Source organism: Oryctolagus cuniculus, chromosome Y (genome assembly GCF_051225735.1).
Source record: "Oryctolagus cuniculus isolate XC-2025 breed Fujian yellow rabbit chromosome Y, ASM5122573v1, whole genome shotgun sequence".
NCBI lineage: Eukaryota > Metazoa > Chordata > Mammalia > Lagomorpha > Leporidae > Oryctolagus > Oryctolagus cuniculus.
The window spans coordinates 2,990,790-3,006,569 of record NC_142889.1 but is presented as its reverse complement, the minus strand read 5'-3'; the positions used below and the strand labels follow the sequence as shown (position 1 = coordinate 3,006,569).

Genomic DNA, 15,780 nt, shown 5'->3' with positions numbered 1-15,780 from the left:
AATGATTTCTACAGTACTACATTCAACTAAATGTTAATGTGAAAAAAACAATTTTTTAGTTTTAAAAGTGACAAAAGAGATGGGTAATTCATTCAGTATATGTGTTACATTTTAGTTAAATAGAACTGCAAATGGTATGAGAAATTTGAATGTGAAGTCCTATAGATTCCTTTTGAAATGTATACATTGTTTAATGATAGTATCCATTTCACTTGAACACTTTTGAAGAGACTTCCTATGTGTGGATTTCATATTTTGGGTACCAGAATTTCTTTTTTAATTTCTTTCTGAACTGTTGGAAAACCCTTTGTAGTATGTGTTTTGTGGAAAGATTCATTTAACATTAAAATCATCTTCAAATGAAAATAATATGCTGTAAAATCTGTTTCATAGGTTTGGATAAATACCTCAGACATTATTTTGATTGGTCTCCGAGAGTATCAGGTAAAAACTAAGTTTAAATTTATGTTGCAGCCTCCATAGCAAGTCATTAATTGTTAGGAAACACAGAATTAACATTGTTGGGCAATTCTAGGCCAGTGTGTTTTTAACCATTCTGCTGTTTGCATTTTGTTTAACACTATAGTGTTTTTACTACAATTTATTAATCGTGTATTTGTTTTTATTTTTTGTAAGAAGACTTGGTCAATACAGTTTCTATTTATATATGTATTTATTTTAAATATTTATTTATTTATTTGAAAGGCAGAGTTACAGAGAGCCCGAGACAGAAGCAGTGAGTGAGAATGAAAGGCCTTTATTTGAAAGATTTACAGAGAGAAGCAGAGAAAGAGACATCTTCCATCCGTTGGTTCACTGTCCAGTTGGCTGCAACAGCCAGAGCTCCACGATCCAGGAGCCAGGTGCAGCTCTGGCTGTTGCAGCCAACTGGACAGTGAACCAACGTTGGAAGACGTCTCTGTCTCCTCCTCTTTCTCTGTATATCTGTCTTTCAAATAAATAAAATAAATCTTTAAAAAAAAGAAAAAAACTTCGCAGAATGCACAGAGCAGTCAAAGCTGGAATAAGCCAAAGCCAGGAACCTGAAACTCAATCTAGTTTTCCTATAGGATTTGAGGGTTGTCCCAGCCTCTTTAGTTTTCCAAAAACCTGTTCTTAAGTCATAATTTGTTGTTTTTTGAAACTGAATATTTTGTATGTCATTATGATGTTTTGTTACTACTGCTTGTTTTTAGTGATTTATGAAAAATAGAAGATTGTTTCCCTGTCCTACTTTATTCAGATGAAATTACAGATGTCCTATATTTTTAATTATTTAAAATTATATATTTTTTTCTATTTGTTTTAGAATTTTTTACTAGAGTACGGGTGGGTAAAGGAAGAAAAGCAGTGCAGTGTTATGAGTTTTACAAGTTTGTTTATTTCTAAGGATAACAAAGCAGACGTAATTTTAAAATACAATGCAGATGAAGCTAGAAGTCTGAAGGCATATGGCGAGCTTCCTGAACATGGTAATGTCTATTATTATTAATCTACTCTGTCATAGATATTTTCTTTTTTTATTTTTATTTTATTTATTTATTTATTTATTTATTTATTTATTTATTTATTTATTTATTTTGGCAGGCAGAGTGGACAGTGAGAGAGAGACAGAGAGAAAGGTCTTCCTTTGCCATTGGTTCACCCTCCAATGGCCGCTGCGGCCAGCGCACCGCGCTGATCCGATGGCAGGAGCCAGGTGCTTTTCCTGGTCTCCCATGGGGTGCAGGGCCCAAGCACCTGGGCCATCCTCCACTGCACTCCTGGCCACAGCAGAGAGCTGGCCTGGAAGAGGGGCAACCGGGACAGAATCCGGCACCCAGACCGGGACTAGAACCCGGTGTGCCAGCGCCACAAGGCGGAGGATTAGTCTACTGAGCCGCGGTGCCGGCTATGTCATAGATATTTTCATTCTTTGTGTTTAGTTGAAGGAATTTTCATGGAGTTGTCTGTGACATTAAATATATACACTTTCTGGTGAGTTTGTAAGTTTGCAAAACTTTGAAACCTGGATTTGTATAAACGTCTGTCAAAGTAACACATTATTAGCATTTTTCCATTTAACATTTCTCAGCCGACTCATAGTTTTCATTTTCTTAAAAAGATTTTATTTATTTATCTGAGAGGTAGAGTTGCAGACAGTGAGAGGGAGAGACACAGAGAAAGATCTGAAAATCAATTGAAATTCTTTGCATTTGAGGAAGTGCCGATGTCTGTGAATTAGTCTAGCACCTCCTTTTCTCTTTTATTATGTATTTATTTTAAAAAGATTTATTTATTTATTTGAAAGACAAAATTACAGAGAGACATAGAGATGAGACAGAGAGAGAGAGGTCCTCCACCCACTCGTTCACTCTCCAATTGGCTGCAATGGCCAGAGCTGTGCTGATCTGAAGCCAGGAGCCAGGAGCTTCCTCTGGGTCTCCCATGTGGGTGCAGGGGCCCAAGGACTTGAGCCATCTCCAACTGCTTTCCCAGGCCAGAGCAGAGAGCTAGATCAGAAATGGAGTAGCCAGGACTCGAACTGGTGCCCATATGGGATGGTGTCGCTGCAGGCAGATGCTTAGCCCAGTATGCCACAGCACCAGCTGTGCGTCACTGTTATTTCTTAAATGATAAACATGATTTGACTAAATCTTGCTCTGGTTTGCTAAGTTTCTCCAGTAGTTGTAGAACTAGTTGTTTTAATCTCATGATGTTTTATACTTCATGTGACTACATGTTGTTTAGTCATACTCATTTGATGTTTTTAAAATTGTTAAATTTTTAAAATGTTATTAAAATTATGTTGCACTGAACAAAAGTGCAGCACATATATTCTCTGTTGTAATGACTTAGGAATAGATGAATTTCTGGGGGATTTTGTTGTTAGATTGCTTTATATAGCTTCATAAAGCAATATATTTTGCTCCTAATAGCAGAACTTTGGTTGAATGGAAGGTTGGCCTATAATAAGACTCTTGCGGTTACTCATTTTAATAACATTTTAATTGTGTAATGAATGTTTTTTATGCATTTATTATTTATTTAGCTAAAATCAATGAAACTGATACATTTGGTCCTGGAGATGATGATGAAATCCAGTTTGATGATATTGGAGATGATGATGAAGACATTGATGATGTAAGTACATGACCCTAAAAGTTGAGGGGGTGTGTTTGCTAATAATGTTTAGTGCTTAATGCATAATGGAAATGCTGTGAATTTGAATATATTATTAGAAACAATCTAGCCAATCTAGGTGTTTATACTTGGACAAGCACTTTCTGAAAAGTAATTATTAACTTTCCCAGTGGATATTGCATGGTTACAGTTTGTATAAGCAGAGTATCTAAATAGATATTTCTGTTAAATAAAATAGTAGAAGATTTTTGTTTGAACTAACTTAGTGATACTGAAATTGCTGCATTTTTTTAAAGGTTTATTTGAGATGCAGAGTTACAGAGAGGTATGAGAGAGAGAGACAGAGGTCTTCCATCTTCTGGTTCACTCCCCAAATGTCTGCAATGGCTGCATCTGTGCTGAGCTGAAGCCAGGAGCCAGGAGCTTTTTCCATGTGGTGCAGGGGCTAATTTACTTATTTTGAAAGAGATGTGAAGAGAGACAGAGAGAGACAGGATCTTCCATTTGCAGATAGCTGCAGCAGCCAGTGCTGGTCTAGGTAGCTTCATTTGGATCTCCCATATGGGTGGCAGGGCCTTCTGCTTGGGCCATCTTTAGCTGGATTTCACAGGCCATTAGCAGGTAGCTGGATCAGATACGGAGCAGCATGGATACTGCTCTTCAAGGCAGAAGCTTAGCCCACTATTCCACAGTGTGCTGGCCCTACTGCAGACTCTTAAAGCCTGATTGTGGAGACAGATATTATGGAGCATGTAATAGGAAAATACTAATTTCTTTGTGAGGCATTGTTATTGCCCAGATCCTTGGTTTGGTCTTGTTGCATGCTTATTTTGTGCAAACTTAAAAAAGTGATGAGGACACAGAACTGAATGCCTTGCTACTGTTCTGTTGTTAACTCAATTTAAATGAAACATCCTGATTTTCTGTTTATCTATTAAAATAACTATATAGCTTACATTTCAATCTAGATTTTTTCTTACCACAGTGCAACAAAAATAGTTCAGAAAAAAAATCTGCATAGTTGCACACACAAACAATGCACACATAGAAAAACACAAAATGATTTTTTGCAGTTGTTTTTGACCAAGTTCATGCAATATAATAACCAGAGTTTCCAAAAATTATGAAGGCTAGTATCTTTGTGTATGTGCATTAAAAAATTTTAAACACAAAGTAATCTGCTGGTTTTATATAAGTTTAATATATACTTTATACTATATATCTTAATCTATCTTAAAACATACAGAACTTCCTTTGCAGATCCTAGATACGATGGATTCCCAAGGGTAGAAAGTATTAACAGTTAATTTCTTTGTCAAGCATCAAAAGTGTAACTATCATGGATTCAGGGTAGATTTGTGCATTTTTATAAGATTTTACTTTTCCTTCATTACCTAAAATCCTAACAACTTCTGGATCATTTTTCTGGGAGGTTTATAGGTTATATAATTTTGCTCCTGTGACTAATCACTCAGAGAACAGATTTGGGTAGGACTGTGCCTCATCTAATTGTTAAAGGACAGAAGGGTATACTGAACTTTTAAGGATATTTCCCATAGTAGAACATCTGAAACAGAAAGATTTTACTAATAGTAGATAGGAATTGAGAAAATCTAATGTATAATCTATTTCATTTAAAAGGAATTTGACATGTAATCCTGAAGAGATTCCTATGTTACAATAATTATTTCTTCATGGGTCTCTTTCTTTTCATTTACAGATCTAAATTGAATTTAGTTTTCATTTTCTGAAGACATTAACTGGGAATTTTGACCATCAACTTAAGAAGAATAGAACTTTATTTACCATGAGTATTGTTTATTAAAACAAATTGTCTTAATTCCGTTTTTTTTTTAATGTATTTACTATACTATATTTCTTTAAAAATTGATGTTGAACCATCTTAGGTGACATATTAATTCTTTATTTTTTATATAATGAGACTTAGAAATAAAACATTTTTAAAAAAGAGAAAGAAATGCCTTTTCTACCATTGACAGTCACAGTTGCAAGAAATTGATGTTTAATCAGAATTGAAAATCAAAATTGAAAGTCATAGATTTGTCTGGAATAGTATTTAACTAATTTCTATAGTCTATGGACTTGTTCTGTATCTTTCAGAAATATATTTATGGTCTCTATAACATTTAAGAATGATCAAAATATACTTTGGAATGGTGTCAGCTTAAGTATTTTTATACTGAGTTTGTTACCTTTTATATTTTTGTAACTATTTGTTTTCATCCTTGTAAGTCCATTTGTAAAATGCAGTTTTCAAAATAAGGATGTATGTTACAGTTTTGAATTTATAAGACTTGTGGCTCCAGAAATAGTATATTGAAACTGGAAGAAGTAGCATAGTAATTGATGCCATTTTCTTTAGCATGCATGGAAAAATTGTCAAGATGGTAAGGTACATCGAGTATTTTTTACTCTATGAAAAGTATGTTAAAAGGTGAAATTTTATTTATAACAGTCATCCATTGTAATCCAGTTTTAAGCTTCATAAACAGATGAATCCAGTATTTAAGTGGAAAACTAACTTCTTAGTAAATTTTTTAAACCAAAAAATTGTAAATCTTTTCCTGAACTTGGAGTATGGTATTCTTCCTGTGTACACAAAACTTCCTGTCATTTTCAATGTAATGGGACATCAGTCTTCACAAGAAGACTGGAACCTCATTTTCCAAGAACACAATGGAGCTTTATTATCTCAGAATGCAGTAAGGCATCACTTTTCCCAGAGGGCAAGGGAACTGCCCAACCCCAGAAGGCAGGGTGTGATGACAGAATTGTTAATAAGGTGAGGGACTCCATGGTTGGAAACATGCAGAAGTAAAGGAGACAAGGAGAGAGGAGAAAATAGTTGAGGATTGCAGGTGCTGAGAAGAAAGGATTTGAAATGATAATATACTGCTATAGAATTCACCTGTATTCCATTCCCAAACCACCCAAAGCTAAAAGGTGAGCTTGAGATGGACATTTCCTTATTGCTTCAAAAAGCAATGAAAAACATGTAAGTTTCATTTTTATGCATTGTTTTTGCACTGAGTACTGTATATCAGAGAAAACATATTTGTCTTTTAGGAACTGCCTTATTTCATTACGCAACATGATCTCAAGTCACATCCATTTTGTTAAAAAGACAGGCTTTCATTCCTTTTTATGCATGAGTAGTATTCCATAGTGTATATTTAACAGAATTTTAAAATTCAGCATGAGTTGATGGATAAGTTGATTGATTCTATATGTGAGGTATCATAAATTGAGCTGTCATACTCATAGTAGTGCAAATATCTTTCATTCATGGATATTTTTCTATCATCTGTGTACCATTTATCCGTTTGCTACAGGAAGTTTTCTCCCATGATATACAAAAAATATCACGTGTTCACAGTTCAAACAGTCTTCAGAACATACCGGTTCTCATTTGGAATATTTGGAAGATGCATGGTTACAAGTTGTCATAGGCATTTTCTCTGAGAAAAACTTTATAAACAGTTTTCTCTCATGTTATTTTACTGTTTAAAGTTTTCTGCCATTGATTGGCAAACAAATATGATTCAGCCATGTGGTTTGTGTGTCTCCCAGGTGGTTGCAGCAAGTGCACAAGGTCCTGTAGTGTCCCCAGGAACTTGCTATGGTTGCAGCTTGAGCAGCTTAATGAATGGATGGGTGAGCAGGAAACTTCCCTGAGAGCCTCTCTTGGGATTGTAACACTATTCTGAATTGAAATACCCAGCAGAATGGCAGTGTACTTCACAACATTAATAAGAAATGAAATGAAAAATATAAATTTATGGTGCCAGTGCTGTGGCATAGTGGGTAAAGCCGCCGCTGCAGTGCCGGCATCCCATATGGGTGCTGGTTCTAGTCCCAGCTGCTCTTCTTCTGATCCAGCTCTCTGCTGTGGCCTGGGAAAGCAGTAGAAGATGGCCCAAGTCCTTGGGCCCCTGCACCCGCATGGGAGACCCGGAGGAATCTCCTGGCTCGTGGCTTCAGATCTGCTCAGCTGTGGCTGTTGTGGCCATCTAGGGAGTGAACCAGTGGATGGAAGACCTCTCTCTCCGTCTCTACCTCTCTCTGTAACTGTCTCAAGTTTGATTGCTCATGGCTGCCTCTGTGCCACTTTCTGACTTCTGTATGTCTGTCTGAGGTTTCATTGGCCTTACCCCCGTCTGTTAGTCTGTGGGTTCAACTGATTCTACCTTCTCTCTGTTTCAGGTTTTATTGCCCATGGCTGCGTCTGTGTTACTGCCTCTCAGAGCTGTTTTCTCTCCTTTAGATTTGTTCTGACTTGTCTGTCTCAGGTTCGAGTGGCTATGTGTGTATGGGTTTGATTAATTCTAGCTTTCTGTGTCTAAGTTTTCATTGACCATGCCTGCCTGTGACTGACTGTGGGTTTGGTTGTAGTACTCTGTCAGGTTTCTTTCTTTTTTTTTTTTTAATTTATAGATTTTATTTATTTGAGAAGCAGAGTTAGAGAGAGAGACAGAGAACCGTTTGTTCACTCCCCAGATGGTCACAACAGCCGGTGCTGTGCTGCTCTGAAGTCAGGAGCCAGCAGCAGTATAGGCAAGGGCCAGGGTACATTCCACTCTGGTATTTTGCAAGCCTGGACACTCAGTATGTCAGAACAGTAAAGAAAGAATTTCTTTAGGAACTGGTGCATTCATCTGTGTGCCTGTCAGATTCTGTAGGAGGAGAGAATTTTATTGGGTTTGCCAAAAGAATAATGAGGTTGGGATGGAACACTTTGTTCTCCATTCCTGTGTGTTCTCTGGAAAAAAATAGGGATGTGTTGTACATGAGACAATGTATGACAAAAAACTTAAGTTCCCAGTGTTGCCCATTGACTTATCAGTCCTGCATGGATTGATTTTGCAGTGTGCACTTTGTACTATACATTTCCTCTACCCACAGGTATCAGGAAAGAGAAAAGGCACTCAATATAGGATGAAAAGACACAAATGGCCCTTGACTTCATTCATGTAAACAGTTTTATCCATTATTAAAGCATATCTCTCAACCTATCTGATGCTCGATTTTCATTGTAAAATGAGATTAGTGCATGCCTCACAAAAAGGTGGGAAAATTAAATGAGTAAATACATATAGAAAGACATTTCCAACTCTTTAAGTACTATGTTAATGTGAGATTATTCAGCTTGATAATTGTTGGGGTCTCTAGGGTATTTCAATATAATTCCATGGTATGACTTTTGTATATGACTGACAATTGGAGAGTGCCTTTACAGCAAGCCACTTTAAAGATCCAGAAGCCATCTGATGTGCCTATTTTATGACAGGTTGTTCCAGGGCCCTCTGATCATCATTTGAAGTTACAATACAGTCATATTATGACATGTACTAGAAGCTTCCATTTCTACTCTAGTCCTTTTAGATCATGATAATACCCTCTATACATATGCTCTGCATATATTAAGTGATGATTAGAAAATCTGCATTTAGCCACTTGAGGAAAAATTCTCACAGAATCCTGTCAAGCATCTCCATGAAATCCTAAGCCTCCTAGACTTCTTGGCTTCTTCTCAGTCCATCTGATCAAGTCATCCAAGAATCCAGTCACCTACCTATCCACCCATTCATACACTCATGAACATACCAACTCATCCAAACATAACAACTACCCATCCATCCACAACCAGTCACCTACCTATCCACCCATTCATCCACTCACATACAACCACCCATTCATCCACACAACTATCCTTCCATCCACCCACTAGTCCAACTATCCATCAGTCCTACTATCCCATGAGTTCATTGACCCTTGTGTATTTTTGAACATTAATTAATGATCTATCTTTCTAATGTCATACACTGTCTTTTGGTGTAGAAGCAGACCCAGTGCCTGCTCTCCAGGCACATAAAATTTGGCAGTAGAAAATTAGTTGACGAGTTAAACCTGGAGAAATTGACATAGAACCTGAGTAACACTTTATAAGTTATTTTTTTTATTTATTTAATTTTTGGACAGGCAGAGTGGACAGTGAGAGAGACAGAGAGAAAGGTTTTCCTTTTGCCTCCAATGGCCGCCACGGTTGGCGCGCTGCGGCCAGCGCACCACGCTGATCCGATGGCAGGAGCCAGGTGCTTAACCTGGTCTCCCATGGGGTGCAGGGCCCAGGCACCTGGGCCATCCTCCACTGCACTCCCGGGCCACAGCAGAGAGCTGGCCTGGAAGAGGAGCAACCGGGACAGAATCCGGCGCCCCGACCAGGACTAGAACCCGGTGTTCCAGTGCTGCAAGGCGAAGGATTAGCCTAGTGAGCCGCGGCGCCAGCCCACCACAGTGGCTTTCAATGAGGTAAGCCTGGACTTTAATAGAAATCAGCTCATTAAGAGCCCTGGCAGCTCTGCCAGCCAAGAGTTGGATCACTGGAAATGGACCTGCCCTGGAGTTGAAGGATACCCAGGTGAGAGTCATGGATCTTATTGGCTCTAAGCTGAAAAGTCTTTCACTCAGCCCAGCTTCCAAGGTGACCACTGCTGCTGAAGGGGTGGCCAAGCAGGGTCTGCAACATTACAGGCAGAACTGTAAATTTCCTGTTGGAGATGCCATCTGCCTTTACCTGGCCAACTCTCCTCCCAGGCCAGCTGGTAATGGAAGTCAACAGGGTGCCTTCCCCAAGGAGGTTCACACCTCTCTTAAAATGTACCCCATGTAAAGAGATAGATGAGTCTGGGCCTCATAACTGACAGGACCATAAAGCCCAGCAGATTATCAAGCCCCTTCTGTCAGGTTCTATTTGCCTCTCAATCAGAGAACTTATTTGTGGCTTAGACAGCAGCTTCCTTAGGTCCTCCACTAGTAACTCTTCTAGACCCTGTCTAGCCCACTTGGGGCCTCATTCCTTTGTAATCACAGCCTCTACTCTAACATCAGTGGCTCTACTCCCAACCCGTGTGTACTGATGGTCCTCTCTCCCACTCAATGTTGTATGATTGTTCAGGATTTTCTCCACAGACAAATCCCTCTACTGATTACCTGTGTGGTCCTTGGGAAAGAGCAGATGAATGTTATACCCACAGGAGCCAGAGATTGGACGCTGACTACCTTCAATTCTGCTTAGCTGTGCAGCATTACTTCCCTTCTGAATAAAAAAATAATAAATAAAAAAAGAGAGAGATTTACCATGCCTAACCTGGGAGTGTCACCTTTGGCATACCCTTAACCCTGAGGAACCAAACAGGCTCTCAGGCCACACCTATCTCAAGCCTCTAAGGCTCCATCAAAAGCAGACAGTCCACTTAATACAGTCATAGTATAACAAGAAAAAAACACCACAGCAAGGGAAGAAGCATCCAAAGAGTATCCACAATGCCAAGCAACAAATGCAGAAACTGAGGAAACAAGATCAAGGAAGACATTATGGCACCCCCAAAGTGAACAAGACACCCCAATTCAAGATTATGAAGATGATGAGATAGAAGAAATGAAAGATAGAGATTTCAAAAAATTTATGATAAGAACATTTAGAAGTTTTCAAAAGCAAATCCTTGAACTACAGAAATCCTTACTGGACAGGATTGAAAATCTCTCTCATGAAAATGAAATTTTAAGGAAGAATCAAAATGAAACACAGAAACTAGTAGAACAGGAAAGTGTGATAGTGAGGCGAAACCAAAATGAAATGAAGAGCTCAATAGATCAAATGACAAACACATTAGAAAGCCTTAAAAACAGAGTCAGTGAAACAGAAGAGAGAATATTGGGCTTAGAAGACAGAGCACAGGAAAACATACAGTCAAACCAAAGAAAAGAAGAGGAAATTAGAAATCTAAAAAATATTGTTGGGAATCTACAGGATACTATTGAAAAAACCAACATTCGAGTTCTAGGAGTTCCTGAAGGCATGGAGAGAGAGAAAGGATTAGAAGGCCTTTTTAGTGAGATACTAGCAGAGAACTTTATGGGTGTGGAGAAGGACAGAGACATCCTAGTACAGGAAGCTCATAGAACCCCCAATAAACATGACCAAAAGAGATCCTCACCACGACACGTGGTAATTAAACTCACCACAGTGAAACATAAAGAAAAGATCCTAAAATGTGCAAGAGAGAAACGTCAGATTACTCTCAGAGGATCTCCAATTAGACTCACAGACTTGTATGCCAGCAAACAGGGAAATCTATCAGAAATGGAGAGATTCCTGGACACATACAATCTACCTAAATTGAACCAGGAAGACAGAAAACCTAAATGTTCAGGATCACTAGCACTCAGGGAAATGCAAATCAAAACCACAATGAGGTTTCACCTCACCCCAGTTAGAATGGCTCACATTCAGAAATCTACCAACAACAGATGCTGGCGAGGATGTGGGGAAAAAGGGACACTAACCCACTGTTGGTGGGAATGCAAACTGGTCAAGCCACTATGGAAGTCAGTCTGGAGATTCCTCAGAAACCTGAATATAACCTTACCATACAACCCAGCCATCCCACTCCTTGGAATTTACCCAAAGGAAATTAAATTGGCAAACAAACAAGCTGTCTGCACATTAATGTTTAGTGCAGCTCAATTCACAATAGCTAAGACCTGGAACCAACCCAAATGCCCATCAACAGTAGACTGGATAAAGAAATTATGGGACATGTACTCTATAGAATACTATACAGCAGTCAAAAACAATGAAACCCAGTCATTTGCAACAAGATGGAGAAACCTTGAAAACATCATGCTGAGTGAAATAGGCCAGTCCCAAAGGGACAAATATCATATGTTCTCCCTGATCGGTGACAACTGACTGAGCACCAAAGAGGAAACCTGTTGAAGTGAAATGGACACTGTGAGAAACGGTGACTTGATCAGCTCTTGTCCTGACTGTTGATGTACAATGTAATACTTTATCCATTTTAGTATTTTTTCTTTTCTTGTTCTATTACTATTGGTTGAATTCTGTAATTAACACACAATTCTTCTTAAGTGCTGAAACTTAACTGAAAAGTGATCCCTGTTAAACATAAGAGTGGGAATAAGAGAGGGAAGAGATGTGCAATTCGGGACATGCTCAAGCTGACTTACCTCAAACGGTAGAGTTAGAAACATACCAGGGGATTCCAATTCAATCCCATCAAGGTGGCATGTACCAATGCCATCTCACTAGTCCCGGTGATCAATTTCAGTTCACAATTGATCACACTGATAGGTCTAAGAGTCAAAGGGATCACACAAACAAGACTAGTGTCTGCTAATACTAACTGATATAATCAAAAAGGGAGAGAACCATCCAATGTGGGGAGCGGGATACACAGCAGACTCATAGAATGGCAGATGTCCTAACAGCACTCTGGCCTCAGAATCAGCCCTTAAGGCATTCAGATCTGGCTGAAGAGCCCATGAGAGTATTTCAGGCATGGAAAGCCAAGACACTCTGGAAAAAAAAAAAAAAACACCTAAATGAAAGATCTCTGTGAGTGAGATCCCAGTGGAAAGAATGGGCCATCAAAGAAGGAGGTACCTTTCTCTGAAGGGAGGAGAGAACTTCCACTTTGACTATGACCCTGTCCGAACAAGATCGAAGTCGGCAAACTCAAAAGGCTTCCATAGCCTTGGCGACTCATGACTAGAGCCTAGGGTGATTACTGATACCATAAACAGGAGTGTCAATTTGTTAAGTCAACAACAGGAGTCACTGTGCACTTACTCCTCATGTAGGATCTCTGTCCTTGGTGTGCTGTACATTGAGATTTAATGCTATAACTAATACTCAAACAGTATTTTTCACTTTATGTTTCTGTGTGGGAGCAAACTATTGAAATCTTTTTTTTTTAATTTTTTTTTTTGACAGGCAGAGTGGACAGTGAGAGAGAGAGATAGAGAGAAAGGTCTTCCTTTGCCGTTGGTTCACCCTCCAATGGCCGCCGCGGCTGGCGCGCTGCGGCCGGCGCACCGCGCTGATCCGATGGCAGGAGCCAGGAGCCAGATACTTTTCCTGGTCTCCCATGGGGTGCAGGGCCCAAGCACCTGGGCCATCCTCCACTGCACTCCCTGGCCACAGCAGAGAGCTGGCCCGGAAGAGGGGCAACCGGGACAGAATCCGGCGCCCCGACCGGGACTAGAACCCGGTGTGCTGGCGCTGCTAGGCGGAGGATTAGCCTAGTGAGCCGCGGCGCTGGCCTGAAATCTTTACTTAATGTATGCTAAACTGATCTTCTGTATATAAAGAGAATCGAAAATGAACCTTGATGTGAATGGAAGGGGAGAGGGAGAGAGAAAGGGGAGGGTTGCGGGTGGGAGGGATGTTATGGGGGGGAAGCCATTGTAATCCATACGCTGTACTTGGGAAATTTATATTGATTAAATAAAAGCTACAAAAAAAAAAACAGACTAACTTAAAAAAATTGAATAGAATTATGTTCTAGCAATTATTAATGCATTTGCTTTGACCCTGAGAATGCAATGTATTAATACATTTCTTTATAAAATATAAAATGAAATAAAGTTAACTTTCAAATATTCAATGTGAAGTTTCATATCAAATGACTGGAACTTCATAAACTATACAACTAATAGCAGACTAGCCTCCTGTCAATATAAAATATTTACTATAAAACTATATTTTGAAAAGAAAAAAAATCATAAAGTTGAACGTGTCATTTTATTGTTCAAGTAATAGAATTTCAGTTATTTTTTCAGAACTGATGAACATAACACCTTTCCGTGTCTAATTTTCATTTAGTCGAAGGTCAGTTAAAATTAGGATATTGGTATATTGAGGATGGTTGATTAGTTGACATTGGCGGGGAGGCAGCAGTTCTACTAGCTATCATTGGCATAGTGAACCATGGATTGCTTGCTGTTAACGTGCTAGAAAAAGGACCCACAATTGTTGCTAAAGAAGGATGTCTAGGTGCAAAAACAGGACGGTTTGCCATCAGTCCAAAATAATTATTCTGTACAGGAGACAATATTTGAAATTGGGAAATAGAAGTTGTAGTTGTCACAACATTCAGGATATGGCCATGTGCTTGAGAGTAGGTACTATATGAATGCCTATGAGAAGTGGTCATTTGATTTAAAAGAGCATGTTGATTTGTTACAAATTGTACTGATGGTGCAATTAAAGTTGATGATGGAGTCAAAATATTACTTGTCACTGGATCATTTGAATTAGCAATTCTGTGGCTAGTAGGAGGCACATTTAAATTTGTAGAAGTTGAAAGTAACCTTTCTTCATTAGTTTCTGTAGATGAGCTAGGATTTTGAGTATGCACATACTCGCCTGCACTGTGGTATGTCTTGTCAAGATTGTGAACTAAAGAAGCAGATGGTGGAGATGTGTGTTTAATCCCAACTCTGCGCTTCATTCTTACTAGAAGTTGGGGACATCCTCGCTTAAAATTTGGATTCTGATAGAACTGTAACTGAAACCAAAGGAGAAAGCATTTAGTGATACTTCAAACCAAGAGTCACAAATTAATATATATGAATATATGCAATCTATGAATAAATGAATAGATAAAATTATTAAATCTAAAATATCAGGTTCAACATAATTACAACAAATAAAACTTGATTATTCCTAAATGTAAAAGTTAGCAAACATTTAAATATGATAACCGTTCCACTAAACTGACCTTAACTTCTTTGTGTGGAGCTCATTGATAAGATTCAAAATAACTAGTAACATTGCTTATATTTTTGAATTTCAAACTTTCTTCTCATAAAAATTTAATGTTGATCCAGCTAATTTTAAACTTTGTGTCTTACTCCATAAATAAATATATTAAGTGAGGTACAAACTAAACTTAGTTGTGATGCCTACATTAGTTGTAAGTGAATATGTTGAATACCTTGCTAAAAACAGGTATGTTGTTTTCTTCTTCCAGAAAGTCAGTCAGGGATGCAGAGCTTTGGAAATCTTGTCGTATTTTTCTAAATCCATAAAGGTTAAGCTGTCGAACTAAACTTTTCATGCTGTCTGTTTCAAATATCTTAAAAGGGGTCTTTCTTTCCAACACTTCTTTCTTAAAGTATTCTTCATTTATCACAATAGAAGTCCCATTTTCGTCCCACCAAATTGACTTAAATTGATCACTTTCAACTATCTTCCAAAGTTTTACAGGAAAGGTCAGAGAAACAAAATCATTCCCTTCTGGGGTGTCAGACATACAAAGTGTATAGCGTGGTCTTTTTATCAAGGGTCCTTCAGATAAAGCTTGAAAGGCATTTTCTTCAACTACAGACCTTAAATCCAAGTCATTATCAATTGTGGGATACCAGCCTGGAGCTTCAGTGGTGTTTTCTGAATCAGTTGTTCCACTCTGAGGAGAGACACCTTGAACTTCTGAGGGAACCTGGGCCATCTCAAATAAATTTTTCTTTGGCTTCTGCCTGGTTTTGAGAACTGAGGCCTCAAATGTTGCTTTAGTAGACTTACACAAGACTAGCTGATGTCAGCCATCACCATGGTCCTGAGTTACTGTGACATCATAAGAGGACTTGTCTCTTAGCAATGCAAATATGACTTTCTGCCTAATGTTGGTTTTCCTCCCTGCAAAACAAGTTAAAATAAAACATTCACAGATAATTTACACAATACACATGTTGCAAAGTCTTGTCGCAGCAAATATTTTGGTTAAATAAAATGGATAAAATGCCTAAATTAGAAGTTTTCCCTTCTTTCTA

The 15,780-nt window shown here is 38.5% G+C and overlaps 1 protein-coding gene across 1 annotated transcript in view; it reads right to left on the bottom strand.

Annotated features, from left to right (window-relative positions):
- Positions 1-15,458, bottom strand: part of LOC149119113 (heat shock transcription factor, Y-linked-like) — a 186,261-nt gene extending 170,803 nt beyond the window's left edge. The window contains exons 1-2 of the mRNA XM_089325271.1: positions 14,946-15,458; positions 14,018-14,516 (exon numbers count right to left, since the gene is read on the bottom strand). Coding sequence (XP_089181397.1) covers positions 14,018-14,516; positions 14,946-15,458 — 1,012 coding nt within the window. The remainder of the gene's footprint in view (positions 1-14,017; positions 14,517-14,945) is intronic.
- Between the last annotated feature and the right edge of the window lie 322 nt (positions 15,459-15,780).